Here is a 21,339-nt window from a genome sequence, read left to right as displayed (position 1 = left end):
AGACCCTGGCCATTGCTTTCATGTCAATATACCTCTTCATCTCTTGACTAAATAGCAGGACTGAGATTGTTGGATCCTATGCTGTTTAACTTTAGGAGAAACTGCCAGACGATTTTCCAAAATGGCTATACCATTTTGCATTTCCTACCAGGATTGCATGAGAAACCCAATTGCGCTGCATCCTCGTCAGCACTTGATATTGTCATTTTTAAACCATTCTAAAAGATGTATGTATCTCCTTGTGGTTTTAATTTGCATTTCCTTAATGACTAACCATGTTCAGTATTGTTTTCATGTGTTTATTGCCAACTATATATCTGGTTTGATGAAATGTCTGCTTACATATTTTTACCCCCCCCCCCTTTTAAATTGGGTTGTTTTCTGATTTTTGAGTTGGGAAAGCTTCTGTTTATACTGGATACCAGTTCTTTCTCAGATATATGTTTTGCAAATATTTTCTCCCAGGCTGTGGCTTATTTTTTCATGTGTTAACAGTGTGTTTCAAAGTATAGAAGTTCCTAATTTTAGAGAAGTACAGTCTATCAGTTTTTTATTTTATGGATTGTACTTATGTGTCCCATCTAAGAAATTTTTGCCTAACTCATGGTCACAAAGATTTTTCTCCTGCATTTTCTTCTATAAGGTTTAGGTTTTACTTTCTTTAGGCTCTTTTAATCTGGAATATTTTCACAGCATTTCTTTGTCTTTTATGATATTCATATTTTTATAGAATGTTTCTCATTTCAGACTTATCTTCTGATTCCCTGTGATTAGTTTCAGGTTTAACATTCTCAGCTGGAATACTGCATAGGTGATGGTGTGTTCTTCTCAGGGAATCACATCTAGAGGTACAATGATGTCCACTTACTCTCACTGACGATGTTCATTTTGATCAGCTGTTCAAGGCAATGTCCTAATGACCTATGTTCAAGTTTACTCCCATGGATTAATTCATTCAATATATATTTACTGAGTGCCAAGAGATAACACCGTAAATAAGAGAGTCAAAGACTCTGCGTCTATGAAACAATGCTTTGGTGAAACACTGAATGTTTTCACTCCAAAATCAGGAACAAAGAAAGGATATCTGCTCTTATCACTTTTACTCAGTATTGTACTGAAGTCTTAACCAACACAAAAAAGAAAGAGAAATAAGAAGAAATAAAACTGTATTTGCAGATGACATGATCATCCACATAAAATATACCAAAGAATCTACAAAGATCAACTAGAACTAATAAGAGAACTTAGCAAGGCAGTGGGATACAAGCTCAATACAGAGAAATCAATTATATTTCTATATACTAACAATAAACAATTAGAAATGGAAAAAATACCATTTTTCTATAGCATTAAAAAAATGAAATACTTGGGAATGAAACAAACACATTATGTACAAGATTTATATGCAGAAAATCATAAAAACACTGCTGAGAAAAATTAAAAATCTAATAAAGGGATAGAAATAAAGTGTTCAAGGATCAGAAGACACATATTAAGATGTCAATTCTCCCCATCTGACCTGGAAATTCAACACAATCATGATCAAAATCCAATTAAGCTTTACAGAAATCAGCAAACTGATTCTAAAACTTATATGGAAATGCAAAGCACCTAGCATATGTAAAATGATTTTGAAAAAGTTAAAGGACTCTTATTACCTAATTTCAAGGTTTACTATAAAGCTATAGTATCAAGATAATGTGATATGAAAGTAAACCGAGACAAAGATGAAAGAAATACAAGAGAAGAAAATTTCAATTTTACTTACCCCATTGCAAACTCATCTAAATTAGTTTTTCCCATCAGGACAGCTCCCTGATCCAACAACCTCTGAACTACTGTAGCATTATAAGGTGGTACATAACCTGAAAAAAATCAGTTATTTTTGTTGTAGGAGAAAAAAACATGAACATGTAAATCACATGCAAGAAACAAGATTTTAAATTGCAACTAAGCTGTCCATATTGACATGTGTTAATTATTTCTAATTTGAGTTGTAGGTGGTACTTTCTTCCCGAGGTTAGTTAATTTTAATTTTTCTACTGCTAATTTCTACATTTTCCAAAGACAGTCGGCATATTCACTATTTTTATCGTCTAAAAACATAGACTATAACAGTTCGTACTACTAAATACTGAATAATAGAGATGTACCCAATTCATCTGAAACTAACAGCACATCATTATTTTGTTCATTGTACTTGAAATGCTACATCACACAGTAATTTTTATCTATTTCCAGTCACACATAGATCTCTATTCTCATTTAAATTTCATCTAGTGTGTATTCCAGAACAATTAACAATAATATAGCTCTTAGAGGAACCTGTGGCATATTCCCCAGAGACTTTCTTTTAGGGTATAGCACTGTGAATAAGCTTTTTCTAGTTCTTTTTCTTTCTAGGATCCCCAAATCTTGATAAACATGTTTCCTTTTGACCTACTAAACTGTAAAGAACAAAATTAAGCATCACTATATGCAGATAAGTATAGTGACATAAAAGATGGAAGACTCAGGAAACACAAAACAACTAGACAATAGGTGCTAATCCTCACAGAGGGGTAATGACAGGCCCTTATTCCCATATTATCAATGAGTGGGAGTCAGAGGTCACTTAGTGTGTATTTGGTGGTCAGTTATTGAGTCTTCCTAAGTGGGATTTCTAAAATTTCCTAAATAGGATACATCCAATAAGCTGGCCTACCTCTAAGGAATAGTTGTGCATTCTGAAAGAGCCAATAGTAAAAATACACCAGCATAAGTATTTCTTTTGCAAATATAACTGGTCTCAGAATACCTTGGTGCTTTAGTATCTTACCTTTTATTTAAACTGAAAAACTAGTTTTATAAAACTACTAATGCTCTGGTCAATTAAACTTTACCTTTCAGCATGTTTGATGCACATGTTGTCTCAATGCCTGATGTGCTAAAGTTGTCTTTTACTGCAACAGGAATTCCATCTAAAGCCCCGAGGGAGTGACCTGCATCAAAAAGCCAAAAGAACAGGAGCTATACATCGAGTTCAGGATATAAAGACACATTAATACTAGTTATTATGATAACTATTAGTTTTTGGTAAAGATACTTCTTCATAAATCAAGTTTATGTTAGAAACTATTCCAGTTGGGCATTATAAAGCATCACATATCCATTAGCCTTATTTTTATTATACCTCATGGCGAGTTCTTTAAATAAGGGTATGTTTTATGTTAAAAGCCTCGCTTGCCAAATGGAGACTGCTACATCCAATTAAATTGTTTCTCTAGGGATATACCAATTAAGTATAATTCACAGTAATTTACCTTTCTTGTATCTTTTCTCTGATTCTTCAGCTTGCTTTAAGGCCACCTCTTCTGATACAGTAATGTAAGCATTTAGAAACTTGGTCTTCTTGATAAGGGAGAGACATTTTTGACAGAGCTCTACTGGAGTAATTTGGCCTTGTTTCAGCGCTGCAGAAACCTATAATGTATACAATTCAAAAACCCTTTACCGAGCCTGCAGAAGTTTCAAGTATTATACTGAGTAGGCAGATAGAATGGGGAAGTATACAATTTTGAAGTGAAGCTTGGATTCAAAACCAAGAGAACGCTATACCTAGGTGGTGTACTGAATGAGGGTAACACATCGGTTAGCTTGGGTATGGGTTGGGGGACACGACGTTCATTGCCCTAGCGGAGGGCTGTTTCCAAGTCAGGTCTGTACCAACAAGAACAGTGGTTTAGGTAAGCCATCCTGTCTAGTAGCAGTGGAGGCCTGGGATGGGTGGAGCATGGGTTAGGGTAGATCGTGCAGAGAGTAGTTTAGCTGCAACACACACAACCCAGAGTGAAAAAAAAAGAAAAGAAAGAAAGAAACTGACTGGACAAGGCCCTGCAGGGGCTTATGGCTCTAGGTAAGATCTTTATAACTATTGTAGAATTCAAGTCAGAGCCACTACAAATGGAGAGAATGTTTATAAAATATGGGTTCAAAAGCAAACTGAGAGGAAACTTCTCTGAAATCCTGGCTGGGGTGCATTAGTAAGGCTAGTAAAAGAAGTGTTAAAATAAACTGCATTACAAATGAGCAGAACCTAGATGTTTACAGTAAAGCCTGAAGTGATGACTATTTAATACTTCCTGTAGGAAGTAGTAAGTACTTACTAATTAGATAAAAGGAATGAATTATAAGTCAAAGAAGACACCGCAGCTTTGGAGATTATATGAAAAGAGTTGGGATGGGAGCTCAGAGAGAAGGAAGATGGGCAAAGGAGTAATATTTACTATTAACCAAGAGCCAGACATAGGTGCTTTACATGCATTATTACTTCACTTAACCCTATAACAACCACATAAGTTATGTATTATTAACCTCATTTCACAAATGAAGACTGAACCTCAGAGAGGTTAGTGATTTGTCCAAAGCCACATAGTAGTATAGGGGAGAAGTAACTTCATAATACAAGCTCCTTCACCATCTCTCTCTACATGACTGCAAGCTTAGTTTGTCTTCCAAGTTGACTGTATTTTCAGGTGTCCTACATCCATCAAGCAACAGGAGTTTGCATTTGAGGGGAAAATCTGCAAATCATCTGCTCTCATCTGTTGAATAAATCATCAAAGCAGCGGTATTCTTAGGGCTGAGCTTAAGATTAGAAACGCAGTGGGAACAGGCCACTGAGAGGACCCCTAAGGCAGATGCACAAGAGGAGGAAAGCACTGCCGACAGGTGGCTGAGGCAGTGACTCAGGGAGGGGCGGGGGCAGGTGGGCCAAATTGTAAGAATGACAAAAATTGTCTCACTGTCTTTCCTTCTTTGCCTCCCCTCAAGTCTCCTAATGCCTACTATCCTCAGATGCTCTGTGACTTGCCAACTGGTACAAGAATACAAGAGAAACCCGTTTCGGTTGTGGTTACAAGGGCAAGAAATGAGATTGTCTAGGAGCACTCATTTGAAATGCTGCTGATCTTCATTAGGACCATTTTTAGGAAATCCAGATTTGAGAAAATGAAAAAGAGAATTGGAGAAGAGAAATGAAAACAAAGATGCTAATTAACTAGAATGACCTGAGCATAAGGAGTGTGAAAATATAAACAGTGCAGCTTCCCTGGGACAAAACTGAAGGTGTCATATCTGAATATGAGATAAAATCGACCATAAAAGTTTTTGTTAAAAAAACCAAATTTGTTTTCCCTGGCACTTCTTTTCTCTAATAGAAAATAGGTGTTTCCTTGAGGCCACTGCTTCTCCTGCAGCTTTCTCAAGAGATGACTGTTTTATTAATTTTTTTCTTAAAAAAATTTTTTTTAATGTTTATTTTTGATAGATCGCAAGCAGGGGAGGGGCAGAGAGAGAGGGAGACACAGAATCCGAAGCAGGCTCCAGGCTCCCGAGCTGTCAGGACAGAGCCCAACGTGGGGCTCGAACTCATGGACTGCTGGCTCATGATGTGAGCTGAAGTCAGATGCTCAACCCACTGAGCCACCCAGGTGCCCCAAGAGATGACTGTTTTAGCTTCTACCTACCGTGGACCAGAGTCCAGAGGGGGAGGGGAGAGTGTGCAGGCAAGTATCCTCCTCATTCTTCAATGCCTTCCTCTTCCCTCTTCACTCAAAAATCCCAGCTCATCTGAAGTACAGGACTTGGAGGAGTTTATATCACTCTTCCTGGGGTGTGAACCTACTGTCTGCCTGGTACCCCTTTTCATTCATCAAAGATTTTAGCACTTAGCTCCCTTTAGTCTACTTTACAGTGGCTCCTGTTGTTATTCTTGTTGACTTCAGGCTTCAAGTAATGTACACTGAAACCCGGCCTCTCAGTTCAACCTCATTTCTGGCAAACTGTTCCTTCACCTCGCTCAGTCATCAACTCGTCCCAGACGACGTCATTACCAAGATATGTATAACCTCCAAAACCTCAATTCTAGTTATCCTCCAACTCCTGTCCGCCCAGCTCATTCGCCCAACCATCCACACGGTCAGCCAAAAAACGGGGACCTCAGTCCTACAGCTGCAAAGAAATCGAGTCTGCCAACAACCAATGAGGTTGAAGGAGGATCCTGAGCTTCAGATGAAACCACAGTCCTGGCCCACCCCTTGATTTCAGCCTTGTGAGACTCTCGTGAGCAGAGAACCCAGCTACTCCATTCCTGGACTCCTGACCCACAAAACTGTGAGATGATAAGATTATTTTAACCCAAAAAGTTTATACTAATTTGTTAGGCAGCAATAAAAAACAATACACCTTCGGGGCACCTGGGTGGCTCAGTCGGTTAAGCGTCCAACTTCAGCTCAGGTCACGATCTCACGGTCTGTGAGTTCAAGCCACGCGTCAGGCTCTGTGCTGATGCTGGCTCAGAGCCTGGAGCCTGCTTCGATTCTGTGTCTCCCTCTCTCTCTGCCCCTCCCTCATTCGTGCTCTGTCTCTCTCTGTCTCAAAAATAAATAAAAAAACATTAAAAAAAAAAAAAAAAAACCAATACACCTTCTTAGAAAAAATAAGAGATCTTCCTCAAGAGTCACTCTTCTTAGAAACTAGGGGGAGAGAGAATTCTAAATACATATAATTTAGCAAATTTGTCACTGTAACAGAATTAATGTTAACAATAGCACTTAGTGCTAGGCATCATCCTAGATGCTTTATAGATGCTTTATATTTCTTTCTTTTTTTTTTTTTAAGGTTTATTCTTTTAGGGGTACCTGGGAGGCTCAGTCAGTTAAACATCCAACTCAATTTCAGCTCAGGTCATGACCTCATGGTTTGGGAGACTGAACACTATGAGTGTGGAGATTCTGCTCGGGATTCTCTCTCTCTCTCTCTCTCTCTCTCTCTCTCTGCCCCTCCCTCCGGTCATGCTTGCCCCTTTTTCTGTCTCAAATAAATAAACATTAAAAAATATTTACTTTTTAAATTTTAATTTAATTTTTTAATGTTTATTTTTTGAGAAAGAGAAAGAGAGAGAGACAGCACGCGAGCAGGGGAGGGGCAGGGAGAGAGGGAGAAACAGATTCTGAAGCAGGCTCCAGGCTCTGAGCTATCAGCACAGAGCCTGACGCGGGGCTCAAACTCACAAACTGTGGGATCATGACTGGAGCTGAAGTCAGATGCTTAACTGACTGAGCCACCCAGGTGCCCCAGTTTTAAGTTAATTTTAATTCCAGTATAGTTAACACAGCGTTATATTAGTTCAGGTGTAAAATATAATGACTCAACAATTCCATACATCAGCGGGTGCTCATCACAGCAAGAGCATCACCTATTTCCCACATCCTCCCACCCACCAATGATTTATATTTCATTTAATCTTTATATCCACTCTGAGGGGCTGATATTATTGCCCCCATTTTACAGATAAAAAACTAAAGTTCCTGCCTGAGGTCACAAAGCTGGAAAGTAGAGCGGGGATTCAACCAAGGCCTGCTGTTGTTTCCAAAGCCCACACTCTGTACCACTATGCTACTAACTTTACAGACAGCATCAGAAGTTCACTTAGAAAAAGAACTGTCTTTCAAAAATAATTGTCTTAATAAATGCTGAAGGTATAGGGGAGTCCTTGAGGCCGGAGTGTCCAGTGGACTGGTACCCATTAATATATTCCATTCATGTTTTTGTCTCCAATGTTCCAAGAAATTGTATCAAGATCACTAGCAACCTCCACATTCCTAAATCCAGCAGTCACTGCTCAGTCCTAATCGTATACAGTATTTCTCAGCAGCATTCAACTTAAGAGAGCACTCTCTTCTTGAAGCTTTTTCACTTGTGTTTCAGGACACCAAGACTTGGTTTCCCTCTTGCCTTACCTACCATTCTTTCACATCTCTTTTGCTGGCTCTGCTTCCTATTGCTGACCTCTAAATGTTGGAAAGTTTTAGGCCTTCTTCTACTTTTGTGCTCAGCTCCCTGGGTGTTCTTACCTGTCTACATACTTTAATTATCTTCTATACTCTGGCCAATTTATATCGTCATACCTAGCTGCTTTCCTGATCTCCAAAGCTCCTATATCCGCCTGCTTAACCAACATCTCCACTTGCATATCCAGCAGGCATCTCCAAATTAACATGCCCAGAAGTCTTGATAACTTTCTCCTTCCAAATATGCTTCCTAAGAGTCTTTTCTGTATGGGGGTCCTCAAAAAACTAAAAACAGAAGTACCATATGATCCAGCAATTCCACTTCTGGGTGTTTATCCAAAGAAACGAAAACACTAATTTGAAAAGATATATGCACCCTTATGTTCATTGCACATTATGCACAATAGCCAAAATATGGAAGCAACCAAGGTGTCCATTGATGGATGAATGGATAAAGGAGATGTGGTGTGTGTGTATGTGTATATACACACACACACGCATATATATATGTGTGTGTATATATATATGTGTATATATATATATATATATACACACTTCATTTAATATATACCTAATATATGGTTACCTAATAGTCCATTATATATATTCCACACTTAAGTGAAATCCTACGGTATTTGTCTTTCTATTGTCACAAATGGTAAGATAAAAAGAACAAAATCTTGCCATTTGTGACAACAGAGAAAAACAAATACCGTATGACTTCACTTATATGTGGAATCTAAAAAACAAAACTTGTAGATGCAGAAAAGAGACTGATGGATGCCAGGAGGGAGGGGTTAGGGGATGGGCAAAATGGGAGAAAGGGGTCAAGAGGTAAACTTCCAGTCATAAAATAAATGTCATGGGGATATAATGTACAGCATGGTGACTAATCAACAATATTGTACTGCATATTATGTAACTTTATATGATGACAGGGAAAAACTAGACTTATTGTGATCAATTTGCAGTGTATACAAATACCAAATTATGTTGTACACCTGCAACAAATATAACATGATATGTCAACTATACCTCAAAAAAAAAGTGGGAAAAAATCTTTCCCATTTTTTTTTTAATGTTTATTTATTTTTGAGAGGGAGACAGAGCATGAGGGGAGGAGGGGCAAAAAGAGAGGGAGACAGAATCTGAAGCAGGTTCCAGACTCTGAGCTGTCAGCACAGAGCCTGACACAGGGCTCAAACTCATCAACCGCAAAATCATGACCTGAGCCCAAGTTGGACGCTTAACTGACTGAGCCACCCAGGCGCCAAGTCTTTCCGATCTTGCTGTTAACATCTTCCCAACTGCCCAGGCCAAAACTTTAAGCATCCTCCTTCATTCTTCTCTTTCCCTCAAACTCTGTATCCAATCCATCAGCAACTAACTTAAAGAAAAACACCCGTTTCACATTACCTCTACAGCCACCTCATCTGTGCTGCCATTATCTCTTGCCAATGCAACAGCCTTCTAACTGGTCTTTCTGCTTCCTCACTTGCTTTCTTGTAGACCATATCTTTAGGAATAGCCTTTAGGAGCTTTTCCTTACCATGGCCTAAGAAGTTGTCCATGATCTGGCTCCTACTTATCTCTCTAACCTCATCTCCCACTATTCTCCTCTTCATTCACATCTCTCCAGGCACACTGGCCTTCTTGCAATTCCTGAACATGTCAAGCTTGCTCTTGCTGCAGACTCTTTGCACTTACTGTTCCATCTGGTTGGAGTACTATTCCTCCAGACCCTCCCAGGGCTCACCCTTCATATCCTTCAGGTCTCTTTAAAATATACCCAGGCAGTCAGAGAAACCTTTCCTAACCACTCCAAGCCATCTGGCTCCACCCCCACCCCTACTACTTCTCACACTGTAGCCTGCTTAATCTTTCTTCATATTACTGAAATTATATTATTTACTTAAAAAATAGAAACTTATTTAATGCCTGTTTCCCCATAAAAATGCAGGCTTCATGAGTGCAGGAACTTCTGTTTGCCTTCAATGCTAATCCCCAACGACTGGAACACAGAGGTGTTCACTAAATGTTAATTGAATGAATAACTGAGTTGTTTAAAATTTGGAATCTGTTTTCCCATAGAACAATTAAGGGTTCTTAGGCAGACCCCCAAGAAGCCTCTTGAATATATAATTAATAACTTTAGGATTAGTAATATTAGCCTGGTGTCTGGCTCCTAGAAACAGTGGGATCATGCCACAAAGGGGGAAGGTAAAAGTGAGACTCCTCTTTCCTGAATGTACCTGCATAAAACTTACAAATAGTTTTATCTCCTGTTTGGCATGTTACCTCCTTTGAGTGCCTCCTCTCAGGGCTCCTGTTACTCTAAGCCTTACGTAGGTCCCCAACATTGCCTCAAAACTCTATTATAGTTCCCAGATCCTCCCCCGAATTTCCTCCCCAGCAAATTTTCCCTTTCTTCAATTGATTATAGCAACTATGTGAGGGAGAGAAATTTTATTGAACTATTGTAATTCACAACAATGGGTGAATAAATCATTCGACCCTCCCAGGCGTCTTTACATATTTAAAAGAGAATGTGTACTAAATTAATTAATTTCTAATTGGTACAATTTGGGACATCAGTACAATGATGTAGAAAAAACATGGAGTGGACAGAAGATACTTTTGGGGGTGGGAAAATAACTACCAAATAATGTTTTGTTTTTATAATTTTATTTTTTTAAATTTTTAAATGTTTATTTATTTTTGAGAGGGGGGGAGGGGCAGAGAGAGGGAGACAAAGGATCCAAAGCAGGCTCTGCCCTGAGAGTGGAAGCCCTATGCGAGGCTTGAACTCATAAGCTGCAGGATCACGACCTGAGCCAAAGTCAGATGCTTAACTGATTAAGCCACGAAGGCGCCTCTGTACAGAAATATATAGTAGAGACCACGTGTAATATAAGATGGTAAAACACTACTGCACTTTGGGTAAGGGCTATTTATTATTTAATGCCTGTCATTTTTGTTATTGTAATTTACAGCTTTCTAAAAGGCTACCACATGGACAGATAAAAAGATTTCCCAGGTGAAAATACAACAGGAAAATGGAAGGCAGGGTAGGTCCTAAATCCCTACTTATTAGCAGATTCACCTGGAGCCCTGGTTAAACCATATACTCTGGGCCGCAAATCACAGAGCTCCCAAAGTGGGACCCAGCTGTGGTTCTAACAAGAGCCTGACAGGATTCTTATATGAGTGGGCCTGCAGACAGTTCCCAAGTTTGAGAGATACTGGGCCAGAAAGCAAGGAGATCTGAAGTCTTAGCAGAGAGGAAGCAAAGAAAACAGATTCCAGAGGTAAATTCAAAATAGAATTAACAGGGCTTAGTGATTTATTGGATATGACAGATAAGGAAGAATGTTAAGGGCAACTGGGATAACAGCTGTGCCATTAAAAAGAGAATATTAAGAATTCAGAAATCAGGTTTTGATTTGTTTTTTAAGGTGGAGGTTGAGAAGAAGTGGTCCTATTACAATGATGAAGTCAACTTTCCTTAAAGTAAGTTGAGGTTGTTATGGGGCATTTTGAAGAGATGTCCAGAAGGCATTTACAAACATAGCCTAGAGTATAAAACTGAGCTCCAGGAAATGGAAGACACGGGTGAGAGAATCATTGCTATCTTACTGATAGTTGAAGCCTAAAGAATCTATCAAGGAAGTGGGGACGGGGCGGGGGGGGGGGACCAAAAATTACTCGTTTGTATTTTGCAAAGTACAGATTTCACGGGCTTCTTAAGCGATAACTGCATTAGATGAGTGTAGGGAACCGAAGAGGGACTAAAGTGGACCAGCAAAGCCCATCCACTAGGGGCCTGACCCAAGCTTTTAGCAAACGTCTAGTTGAAAGAAGCCAGGGTACACTTCCACCGCACCGTTCCGTGCTGCGTAAGCCTCCCCTGCTGAGGTCGTAACTCCAGAACGGGTATAGAGAGTACAGCTGAATGGCCCAAAGGTCGGAAGCCCCCACCCAGTTCCAGGAAAGGAGACGGCCGAGGCTGACCAAGATGCGTGGTCAGACCCCGGGGCTCCTTGTCCACGGATTCCGCGAATCTTTTTGACCTCCCTGGGCCCTCAACAGCCAGTTCCACTCACTTCTTGGAGGGTCCGGCCCAGCATGGTCCTCGTGCCCAGCCTGCCACCACAGGGACAAGGTGACAAGGAGGAATAAAAAAGGTCAACACCCGCGCCCGTATTACATGGGCGCAGCCATCTTTGGCCGTCACTGACCGTTTCAACATCGAGTACTTAGATTGGTCGAATTGCAGCCCGGGGAAATTATCTTTGCACGTGATTGGTTGGCGCCGCAAAGCAACTCCTGCTGCGAAGGAGAGAGGGTCGTAAGGAGACTCGGGGCTAGGGTCGCGGAGGGAGTCGGGGAGTCTCAGGTTCTTGGTAGCGTGTGGTAATTGAGCGGGGTTTGCTTGTCCTGCCGGGGGCTTCCGGGACAGGGCTGGCTTCTAGGGGTTTTGTATTTGTTTTTCAAAGGGGAGAAGGTGTAAGGAGGGAAGAGAATGACAGAATACTGACTGGAACGCTAATTGGAGATTTTCAAATGGGAAGAGCAGAATAATTCCATATTCTTCCTTCAGTTGCTCCATTAGGCAGGCTGACTTCTATTTTGAATTCTCAACTTTGAAATCAGCCAGTGTGTTTGGCAGATATTGACCTAATTTAGGGGTTAGAGTTTGAGCCAATTTAAATGCATTTTACTTAGGGCCCACAATACAACCACTGTTTACGATGGAACTTCTGCTGAAAACCTGTGTACTTAGAAGAAATGCATGTACTGCGGTTTGCTTCTGGAGAAGCCATGCTGTACAAAAGCCTTCAGTTAAAAAGATTAGTACTACCTCTCCAAGGAGCACCGTCATGCCCGCTTGGGTGATAGATAAATACGGAAAGAACGAGGTGCTTCGATTTACTCAGAACATGATGATACCTGTCATACACTATCCAAATGAAGTTATTATCAAAGTTCACGCCGCGAGTGTAAATCCTATAGATGTTAATATGAGAAGTAAGTTTTCGGAAGACATTCCACCTTCCCTTTTTCTTTCTTTCTTTCTTTTTTCTTCAGAATTTCATCAGGGGTCAGTTTTAAAAGATGTTATTTGACTACAGCTCTTTGGTTAATACAAAGGAATTATTTGGGTTTTTGACAGTATCTCAGCACATATTATTTCTCAGGTTTTTGAACTTGCAGTGTTCATGGTATACTTCAGTCTTCTACAAAATATAAGCAAATATATGTTTGAAATTTTTCCATGCCTCTTTACAGTGAGGATTGGGATTTGAGCTAATTTGGGGTCCACAGCTAACTTTTTGGTATATCATCCGGGGAACTTTGTGTATTCTGAGGGCCACTGTGGGTTTTGGAGGTATGATTACGTTTTCACATCAGTTCAAAATTTGCATTTTTATAATAATTCTCTGCTCTCTCACTATTCTTGTCTGTCTTTATTGGTCCAGTGGACAAAACAGAACAGGTTGCCAGGATTTGGACACAGTACTTCATTTCTGCTGTTGGATTTTTGCTCTCGCCCTTTAAAATACCCTTTCCTGTATGCTTCATCCTAAATGGGAATGTTACCATCTTAATTTCAGCTGAGGCATATTGCCAAAGTTTGGAAAGCACTATATTCCTTAAAATTATGTACGCTTTGCAATTATTATAGTGCCAAAAAGATTGATTACCCTTTGTGAATTTAACTTTTGGAAAATAATGACAAAAATATTGCTTGCGGGAACTCCTCCATGTCTTCTGAAAACATAAAAATCTCTTGAGATGATTAACCTCCATGTTCTAAATAAGCTGCCATATGCAGTTTATTTTAACCGTGAGTCTGTGTTTTGAAGGCCTTGTGTGCAACATAGATTGCCTCATAACAGTTACTGTATGGGAACTGTGCGTGATTAGTTCAATTTCTTGGTTCATAGAAACCAATTACAAAGTCAGCATTAATGATAGAATGAATCATTTTGTGGAATTTATAGAGAAATATGAAAGTGTTGAGACTGACATCTTTTCATTTCTTCCTCCTATTTTCCAGGAGCTGTGTGATAGATTAGGATGGCCATTCTCAAGCTTTTTGGTCTTGAGATCTCTTTAGCCTATTAATAATTAAAATGGGCTTTTGTTTATGTGAGTTATAGCTGTCAGTATTTACCTTATTAGAAATTAGAGAAAATTTTAAATTTTCATTTAAAAATGCAGTGAACTTTTGTGTTGACATTACAAAATTTAAATCAGGGCAGAAATATAAAATGACATAAAATGAGAGATGAGTCCATATGTGAAGCATTGGAAAAGGTGGTGGTTGACAGAGTGTAGGGTCTACTTCAAAGTGTTTACAATGAAAAATAACTAGTTTCCAAAATAAGGAAAAAAATTGAGTAAGAAGGATAGCATTGTTTAACACGTTTGCTTATCTCTGTGCCTTCTGGTTTAATAAGACAGGTGGATTTTCATATGAACGGCTGTATTCAATCTGTTGCAATACATCATTTGAAGTTAGTGAAGAAAATCCAGCCTCCTGCAGGTAGTTGAAAGGACTTAGACTCCACAGATCTTGGGGGTGTGAAAACTGCTGGATTCGGGAAATAAAGCACACTTTCACAGTCTAGGTTTTTTTGTTGTTTTTTAAAGATTTTATTTTTAAGTAATCTCCACACCCAACGTGAGATTCAAACTCACAACTCTGAGGTCAAGGGTCACATGCTCTACTGACTGAGCCAGCCTGGTGCCCTCTTGGTCTTTAGATCTTTTGACTCCAATTTTTAAAGTTGATATTTTTAACTCAATGAATATATTTAGACCTGTGCTGTCCAGTATAGTAACCACTAGTCACAGGCGGGTGGTGAGCAGCTGAGGTGTGGCTAATCTGAATTCAGATGTGCAGTTAGTGTAAAACGCACACTGGTATCGAAGACTTAGAAAAAAAAGAATGTTGGGGTGCCTGCGTGGCTCAGTCGGTTAAGCCTCCAAGTTCAGCTCAGGTCACGCTCTCCCAGTTTGTGAGGTCAAGCCCTGCATCAGGCTCTGTGCTGACAGTTCACAGCCTGGAGCCTGCCTCTGCGATTCTCTCTGCTCCTCCCCTCTCCCCCCTTGAGCGTGCTCTCTCTCTCTCTCTCTCTCTCTCTTTTTCTCTCAAAAATAAACATTAAAAATTTTTTAAAAAAGAATGTGAAATGTCTCAACAATTTTATATTGATTACATATTGACCTGATAATATTTTGACTATATTAAGTAAAATATGAAAATCAATTTTATTTGTTCATTTTTAGTGCCTACTAGGAAATTTTGAATTAATGTGACTTGCATTGTATTTCTATCGGACAGTACCAATCTAGACAATGTGAGGAATAGCTATTACACATTTCTTTGTGGGCAGGGGGTTTGAGGAAATACTTAGATTCAAAAAGTGTTTGTAGCTAGAAACTCTGTTACGGGAGAATTGAAATGTCTTTACTATGATTGTCCCATGAAATCCACATCTGTATTCTTTTTGTTTGTTCTGAAGAGTTGCTACTAGTTGGAAATAGTGTTTCACCTTATTCATTTACATAGGGTATAAAGATAATAGTTTTTATAGGCTATGCCTTTAAGTGGAAGGTTTATACCCAATGATCAGTATGTTTTGCCATCCCCTTTGATTATAAATCCTTTGAAGGTAGATCTCATGTTCTGTGTCAACTACTACCTGTTTTAGTGCTTCACATATGTAGTTGTCATTCAGTCATTATTTTTGTGTCATTTTATATTTTCATTTTAACTTAAGGTTGTACACTAAAATTAGTGGTGTTCTAACCTTGAGTACTTTGTACATTTTGTCTTCATTTCAACCTGTTTTCATTTCTTTGAATGCACACGCACAATTTGTATTGTGTATGTTTTGATTTCAGTAGGTTGGTTAGATCGGGACTTTCTTGGCTGCTATTTAATAATGTAATGTTGTGACACATTTTACTTGTATATAGTATTCTTGAGACACCTTAGTTTTGTATAACTTAACCAGGTAATATTATTTGTAAGTTACCATGTTTCCTGCTCATGAATCCTTTTTTTTTTTTTTTTTTTTGTGGGGGGGGGGGGGGGGGGGGGCGCGGAATGTGTGATTGTTGTTGCAGAAGATTGCTGAAATGGTAGCTTGGGGAAATAAAATAATGAGTACTAGATTATAAACTGTAGGAAGCACTTGTTTCCCTTGACAAGAATGCAAGGACCTGTCTATTTTGAAAGATGAAGGCAGGCTGTTTTTCTGGAGATAGCCACTTTTATTGGACATAAAATCATAAATCCTGTAAATGGCTAAATAAATGCAAAAATATATATAGCCAACAGAATCATCCCAACAAAGCTTGATTTCCTTAGATGGGATTAAAGTCACTGAAACTGATGACAGATTAGGATTTTCCACATCATCCCAATTCTTTTTTTTTAATTTCTTTTTTATTTTTTTAATTTACATCCAAATTAGTTAGCATCTAGTGCAACAATATTTCAGGGGTAGATTCCTTAATGCCCCTTACCCATTTAGCCCATCCCCCCTCCCATAACCCCTCCAGTAACTGTTCGTTCTCCATATTTAAGAGTCTCTTCTGTTTTGTCCCCCTCCCTGTTTTTATATTATTTTTGTTTCCCTTCCCTATGTTCATCTGTTTGTCTCTTAAAGTCCTCATATGAGTGAAGCCATATGATTTTGTCTTTCTCTGACTAATTTCGCTTAGCATAATACCCTCTAGTTCCATCCATGCAGTTGCAAATGGCAAGATTTCATTCTTTTTGATTGCTGAGTAATACTCCATTGTATATACCACATCTTCTTTATTCATCCATTGATGGACATTTGTGCTCTTTCCATGCTTTGGCTATTGTTGATAGTGATGGTATGAATATTGGGGTGCATGTGTTCCTTTGAAACAGCATACCTGTATCCCTTGGATAAATGCCTAGTAATGCAATTGCTGGGTCGTAGGGTAGTTCTATTTTTAATTTTTTGAGGAACCTCCATCCTGTTCTCCAGAGTGGCTGCACCAGCTTGCATTCCCACCAGCGATGCAAAAGGGATCCTTTCTCTGCATCCTCGCCAACATCTGTTGTTGCCTGAGTTGTTAATGTTAGCCAGTCTGACAGGTGTGAGGTGGTATCTCATTGTGGTTCTGAGATGCATCATTTCCCTGATAATGAGTGATGTTGAGCATTTTTTCATGTGTCAGCCACCTGGATGTCTTCCTTGTAGAAGTGTCTATTCATGTCTTTTGCCCATTTCTTCACTGGATTATTTGTTTTTTGGGTGTTGAGTTTGATAAGTTCTTTATAGATTTTAGATACTAGCCCTTTATCTGATATGTCATTTGCAAATTTCTTCTCCCATTCTGTCGTTGCCTTTTAGTTTTGCTGATTGTTTCCTTCACTGTGCAGAAGCTTTTTATCTTGAGAAGGTCCCAATAGTTCATTTTTGCTTTTGTTTCCCTTGCCTCTGGAGATGTGTTGAGTAAGAAGTTGCTGTGGCCAAGGCCAAAGAGGTTTTTGCCTGCTTTCTCCTCAAGGATTTTGATGGCTTCCTGTCTTACATTTAGGTCTTTCATCCATTTTGAGTTTATTTTGTGTGTGGTGTAGGAAAGTGGTCCAGGTTCATTTTTCTGCATGTGGCTGTCCAGTTTTCCCAACACCATTTGCTGAAAAGACCCGTCTTTTTTCCATTGGATATTCTTTCCTGCTTTGTCAAAGCTTAGTTGGCCATACATCTGTGGGCCCATTTCTGGGTTCTCTATTCTGTTCCATTGATCTGAGTGTCTGTTTTTGTGCCAGTACCATACTGTCTTGATTACAGCTTTGTAATACAGCTTGAAGTCCGGGATTGTGATGCCTCCTGCTTTGGTTTTCTTTTTCAAGATTGCTTTGGCTATTAGGGGTCTTTTCTGGTTCCATACAAATTGTAGGATTGTTTCTTCTAGCTCTGTGAAGAATGCTGGTGTTATTTTGATAGGAATTGCATTGAATATGTAGATTGCTTTTGGGTAGTATTGACATTTTAACAATATTTGTTCTTCCTATCTGGGAGCGTGGAGTCTTTTTTTCCATTTTTTTTTGTGTCTTCAATTTCTTTCATAAGCTTTCTGTAGTTTTCCGTGTATAGATGTTTCACCTCTTTGGTTAGATTTATTCCTAGGTATTTTATCATTTTTGGTGCAACTGTAAATGGGATCGATTCCTTGATTTCTCTTTCTGTTGCTTCATAGTTGGTGTATAGGAATGCAATCGATTTCTGTACATTGATTTTTAGCTCATTGGTTTTTCCATATAGAGTACCATGTCATCTGCGAAGAGTGAAAGTTTGACCTCCTCCTGGCCAATTTGGATGCCTTTTATTTCTTTGTGTTGTCTGATTGCAGAGGCTAAGGCTTGCAATACTATGTTGAATAATAGTGGCAAGAGTGGACATCCCTGTCATATCTTGACCTTAGGGAGAAAGCTCTCAGTTTTTCCCCACTGAGGATGATCTTAGTGTTGGGTCTTTCATATATGGCTTTTATGATCTCGAGTTATGATCCTTCTATCCCTACTTTCTTGAGGGTTTTTATCGAGAAAGGATGCTGTATTGTGTCAAATGCTTTCTCTGCATCTATTGAGAGGGTCATATGGTTCTTGTCCTTTCTTTTATTGATGTGATGAATCACATTGATTGTTTTGTGGATATTGAGCCAGCCCTGCACCCCAGGTATAAGTCCCACTTGGTCGTGGTGAATAATTTTTTTAATGTATTGTTGGAGCCAGTTGGCTAATATCTTGTTGAGGATTTTTGCATCCATGTTCATCGGGGAAATTGGTCTATAGTTCTCCTTTTTAGTGGGGTCTCTGTTTGGTTTTGGATCCAAGGTAATGCTGGCCTCATAGAAAGAGTTGGAAGTTTTCCTTCCATTTCTATTTTTTGGAACACCTTCAAGAGAATAGGTGCTAACTTTTAAATGTTTGGTAGAATTCCCTTGGAAAGCCATCTGGCCCTGGACTCTTATTTTTTGGGAGATTTTTTATTACTGATTTGATTTCTTTACGGGTTATGGGTCTGTTCAAATTTTCTATTTCTTCCTGTTTCAGTTTTGGTAGTGTATATGTTTCTAGGAATTTGTCCATTTCTTCCAGATTGCCCATTTTATTGGCGTATAATTGCTCATAATATTCTTAATGTTTTTATTTCTGCTGTGTTGGTTGTGATCTCTCCTCTTTCATTCTTGATTTTATTTATTTGGGTCCTTTCCTTTTTCTTTTTGATCAAACTGGCTAGTGGTTTGTCAGTTTTGTTAATTCTTTCAAAGAACCAGTTTCTGGTTTCATTGATCTGTTTTGTTTTTTGGTTTCGATAGCATTAATTTCTGCCCTAATCTTTATTATTTCCTGTTTTCTGCTGGTTTGGGGTTTTATTTGCTGTTCTTTTTCCAGCTCCTTAAGGTGTAAGGTTAGGTTGTGTATCTGAGACCTTTCTTCCTTCTTTAGGAAGGCTTGGATTGCTATATACTTTCCTCTTATGACCACCTTTGCTGCATCCCAGAGGTTTTTGGTTGTGGTGTTATTATTTTCATTGGCTTCCATGAACTTTTTAATTTCCTCTGTAACTTCTTGGTTAGCCCATTCATTCTTTAGTAGGATGTTCTTTAGTCTCCAAGTATTTGTTACCTTTCCAAACTTTTTCTTGTGTTTTGATTTCGAGTTTCATAGCATTGTGGTCTGAAAATATGCACGGTATGATCTCAGTCTTTTTGTACTTGTTGAGGGCTGGTTTGTGTTCCAGTATGTGGTCTATTCTGGAGAATGTTCCATGTGCACTGGAGAAGAATGTATATTCTGATGCTTTAGGATGAAATGTCCTGAATATATCTGTTAAGTCCATCTGGTCCAGTGTGTCATTCAAAGCCATTGTTTCCTTGTTGATTTTTTGATTAGATGATCTGTCCATTGTTGTGAGTGGGGTGTTGAAGTCCCCTACTCTTATGGTGTTATTATCAATGAGTTTCTTTATGTTTGTGATTAATTGATTTATATATTTGGGTGTTGCCACATTTGGCACATACATGTTTACAATTGTTAGGTCTTCTTGGTGGATAGACCCGTTAATTATGATGTAATGCCTTTTTGCATCTCTTGATACATCAGACAATCTAGACTTTAAAATAAAGACTGTAAGTATGGCTACTCCGTCTGTCTTTTGTTGACCATTAGCATGATAGATGGTTCTCCATACTCTTACTTTCAATCCGAAGGTGTCTTTAGGTCTAAAGTGGGTCTCTTGTAAACAGCATATAGATGGATCTTGTTTTCTTATCCATTCTGTTACCCTGTGTCTTTTGATTAGAACATTTAGTCTATTGACATTTAGAGTGAGTACTGAAAGATATGAATTTATTGCCATGATGTTGCTTGTAGACTTGGAGTTTCTGGTGGTGTTCTTTGGTCCTTTCTAGTCTTTGTTGCTTTTGGTCTTTGTTTGTTTGTTTGTTTTCATCTTTTCTCCCCTCAGAGTCCCCCTTAAAATTTCTTGCAGGGCTGGTTTAGTGGTCACAAACTCCTTTAGTTTTTGTTTGGGAAACTTCTTATCTCTCCTATTTTGAATGAAATTGCCACATCATCCCAATTCCTGAGCCTTATTGACAATCTCTAACAATGGGCCTCCGAAGGGCCCCCATTCCTTTGTGTCACCTAGCAGGTTTTCACTTGCTACCGGCTGCATTCTGGATTTGGGGCTTGTTTAGCTAGTAGTAGCAGTGAGCCAGTGCTACTCAGCTGATGCATCAGCATGTCAGGGTGACCAAGAAACCTGAGCAGCCTTGTCCTGCAGCCTCTGTACCTCAGAAGGGACCGAAGAATTTTGGCAGCTTTGCAACAGCAGCTACACCCTGACATGGCTAAATACCCACTTTTGTTGCCCAGACCACATAGGACTTTCAGAGAATAATTGTTTAATTGTGTTTTAGGCATGGAAAAGGGATGTAAGACAGGAAAAGTGAAACATGACTTCCATAAATATTACATGTGAAGTTGCTTTTTTTTCCCCCCTGACAGCGTGCACCCCTAATTAGCCAGATGGCAAATGTGTAATATTGGCATGATCGCCATCAGCTTAGGTTTTCTGGGACTATCCCAACCTTGAAACACTCTCTCCCATAGTCTTGATTTTTTGTTCATTAGAAAAACAACTTCTACAGGCCACCCACCTGTCATCTCCCCCCTGGATCTTCTACCATCCCTCCCACTGTATGGATTAACTGTCATTGCTCTTATCTGATGCCAGTCTTCCTCTAGATTCCATCCCCTTTCATCATCTCAGGAGCACGGTTTCAAAAATTCGTAACTGTATCATCAGTCTTTGCCTTTCCATTGAATCATTCTGATTAGCACACAGTCTTGCTGTTATGTCTCCCCTCTTAAAGAGGAAAAAAATACACACTCAAAAATCCTCTCTCCATCTCACTTGCATCCCTCCAACCACTGTTTCAT

The 21,339-nt window shown here is 39.1% G+C and overlaps 2 protein-coding genes across 4 annotated transcripts in view; one reads left to right on the top strand and one right to left on the bottom strand.

Moving 5' to 3' along the window:
- The window catches only part of QRSL1 (glutaminyl-tRNA amidotransferase subunit QRSL1), a 46,723-nt gene extending 34,646 nt beyond the window's left edge, over window positions 1–12,077 (bottom strand). Inside the window, exons 1-4 of one of the 2 annotated variants that reach the window (XM_049654082.1) lie at window positions 11,939–12,077; window positions 3,306–3,465; window positions 2,886–2,984; window positions 1,772–1,868 (exon numbers count right to left, since the gene is read on the bottom strand). In XM_049654082.1, coding sequence (XP_049510039.1) covers window positions 1,772–1,868; window positions 2,886–2,984; window positions 3,306–3,465; window positions 11,939–11,962 — 380 coding nt within the window. In that variant the 5' untranslated portion in view covers window positions 11,963–12,077. The remainder of the gene's footprint in view (window positions 1–1,771; window positions 1,869–2,885; window positions 2,985–3,305; window positions 3,466–11,938) is intronic. The other variant, XM_049654081.1, reaches the window with a different exon arrangement.
- Window positions 12,078–12,165: 88 nt separating this feature from the next.
- RTN4IP1 (reticulon 4 interacting protein 1) overlaps window positions 12,166–21,339 on the top strand; it is a 50,965-nt gene continuing 41,791 nt past the window's right edge. For both annotated transcript variants that reach the window (XM_049654085.1, XM_049654084.1), the window contains exon 1: window positions 12,166–12,863. In XM_049654085.1, the coding sequence (XP_049510042.1) occupies window positions 12,587–12,863 (277 nt within the window). In that variant the 5' untranslated portion in view covers window positions 12,166–12,586. The remainder of the gene's footprint in view (window positions 12,864–21,339) is intronic.

The sequence above is a fragment of the Panthera uncia genome, assembly GCF_023721935.1.
Source record: "Panthera uncia isolate 11264 chromosome B2 unlocalized genomic scaffold, Puncia_PCG_1.0 HiC_scaffold_24, whole genome shotgun sequence".
NCBI lineage: Eukaryota > Metazoa > Chordata > Mammalia > Carnivora > Felidae > Panthera > Panthera uncia.
Note: the sequence above shows the minus strand (reverse complement) of the source record. Positions and strands in the feature narration are given on the sequence as shown.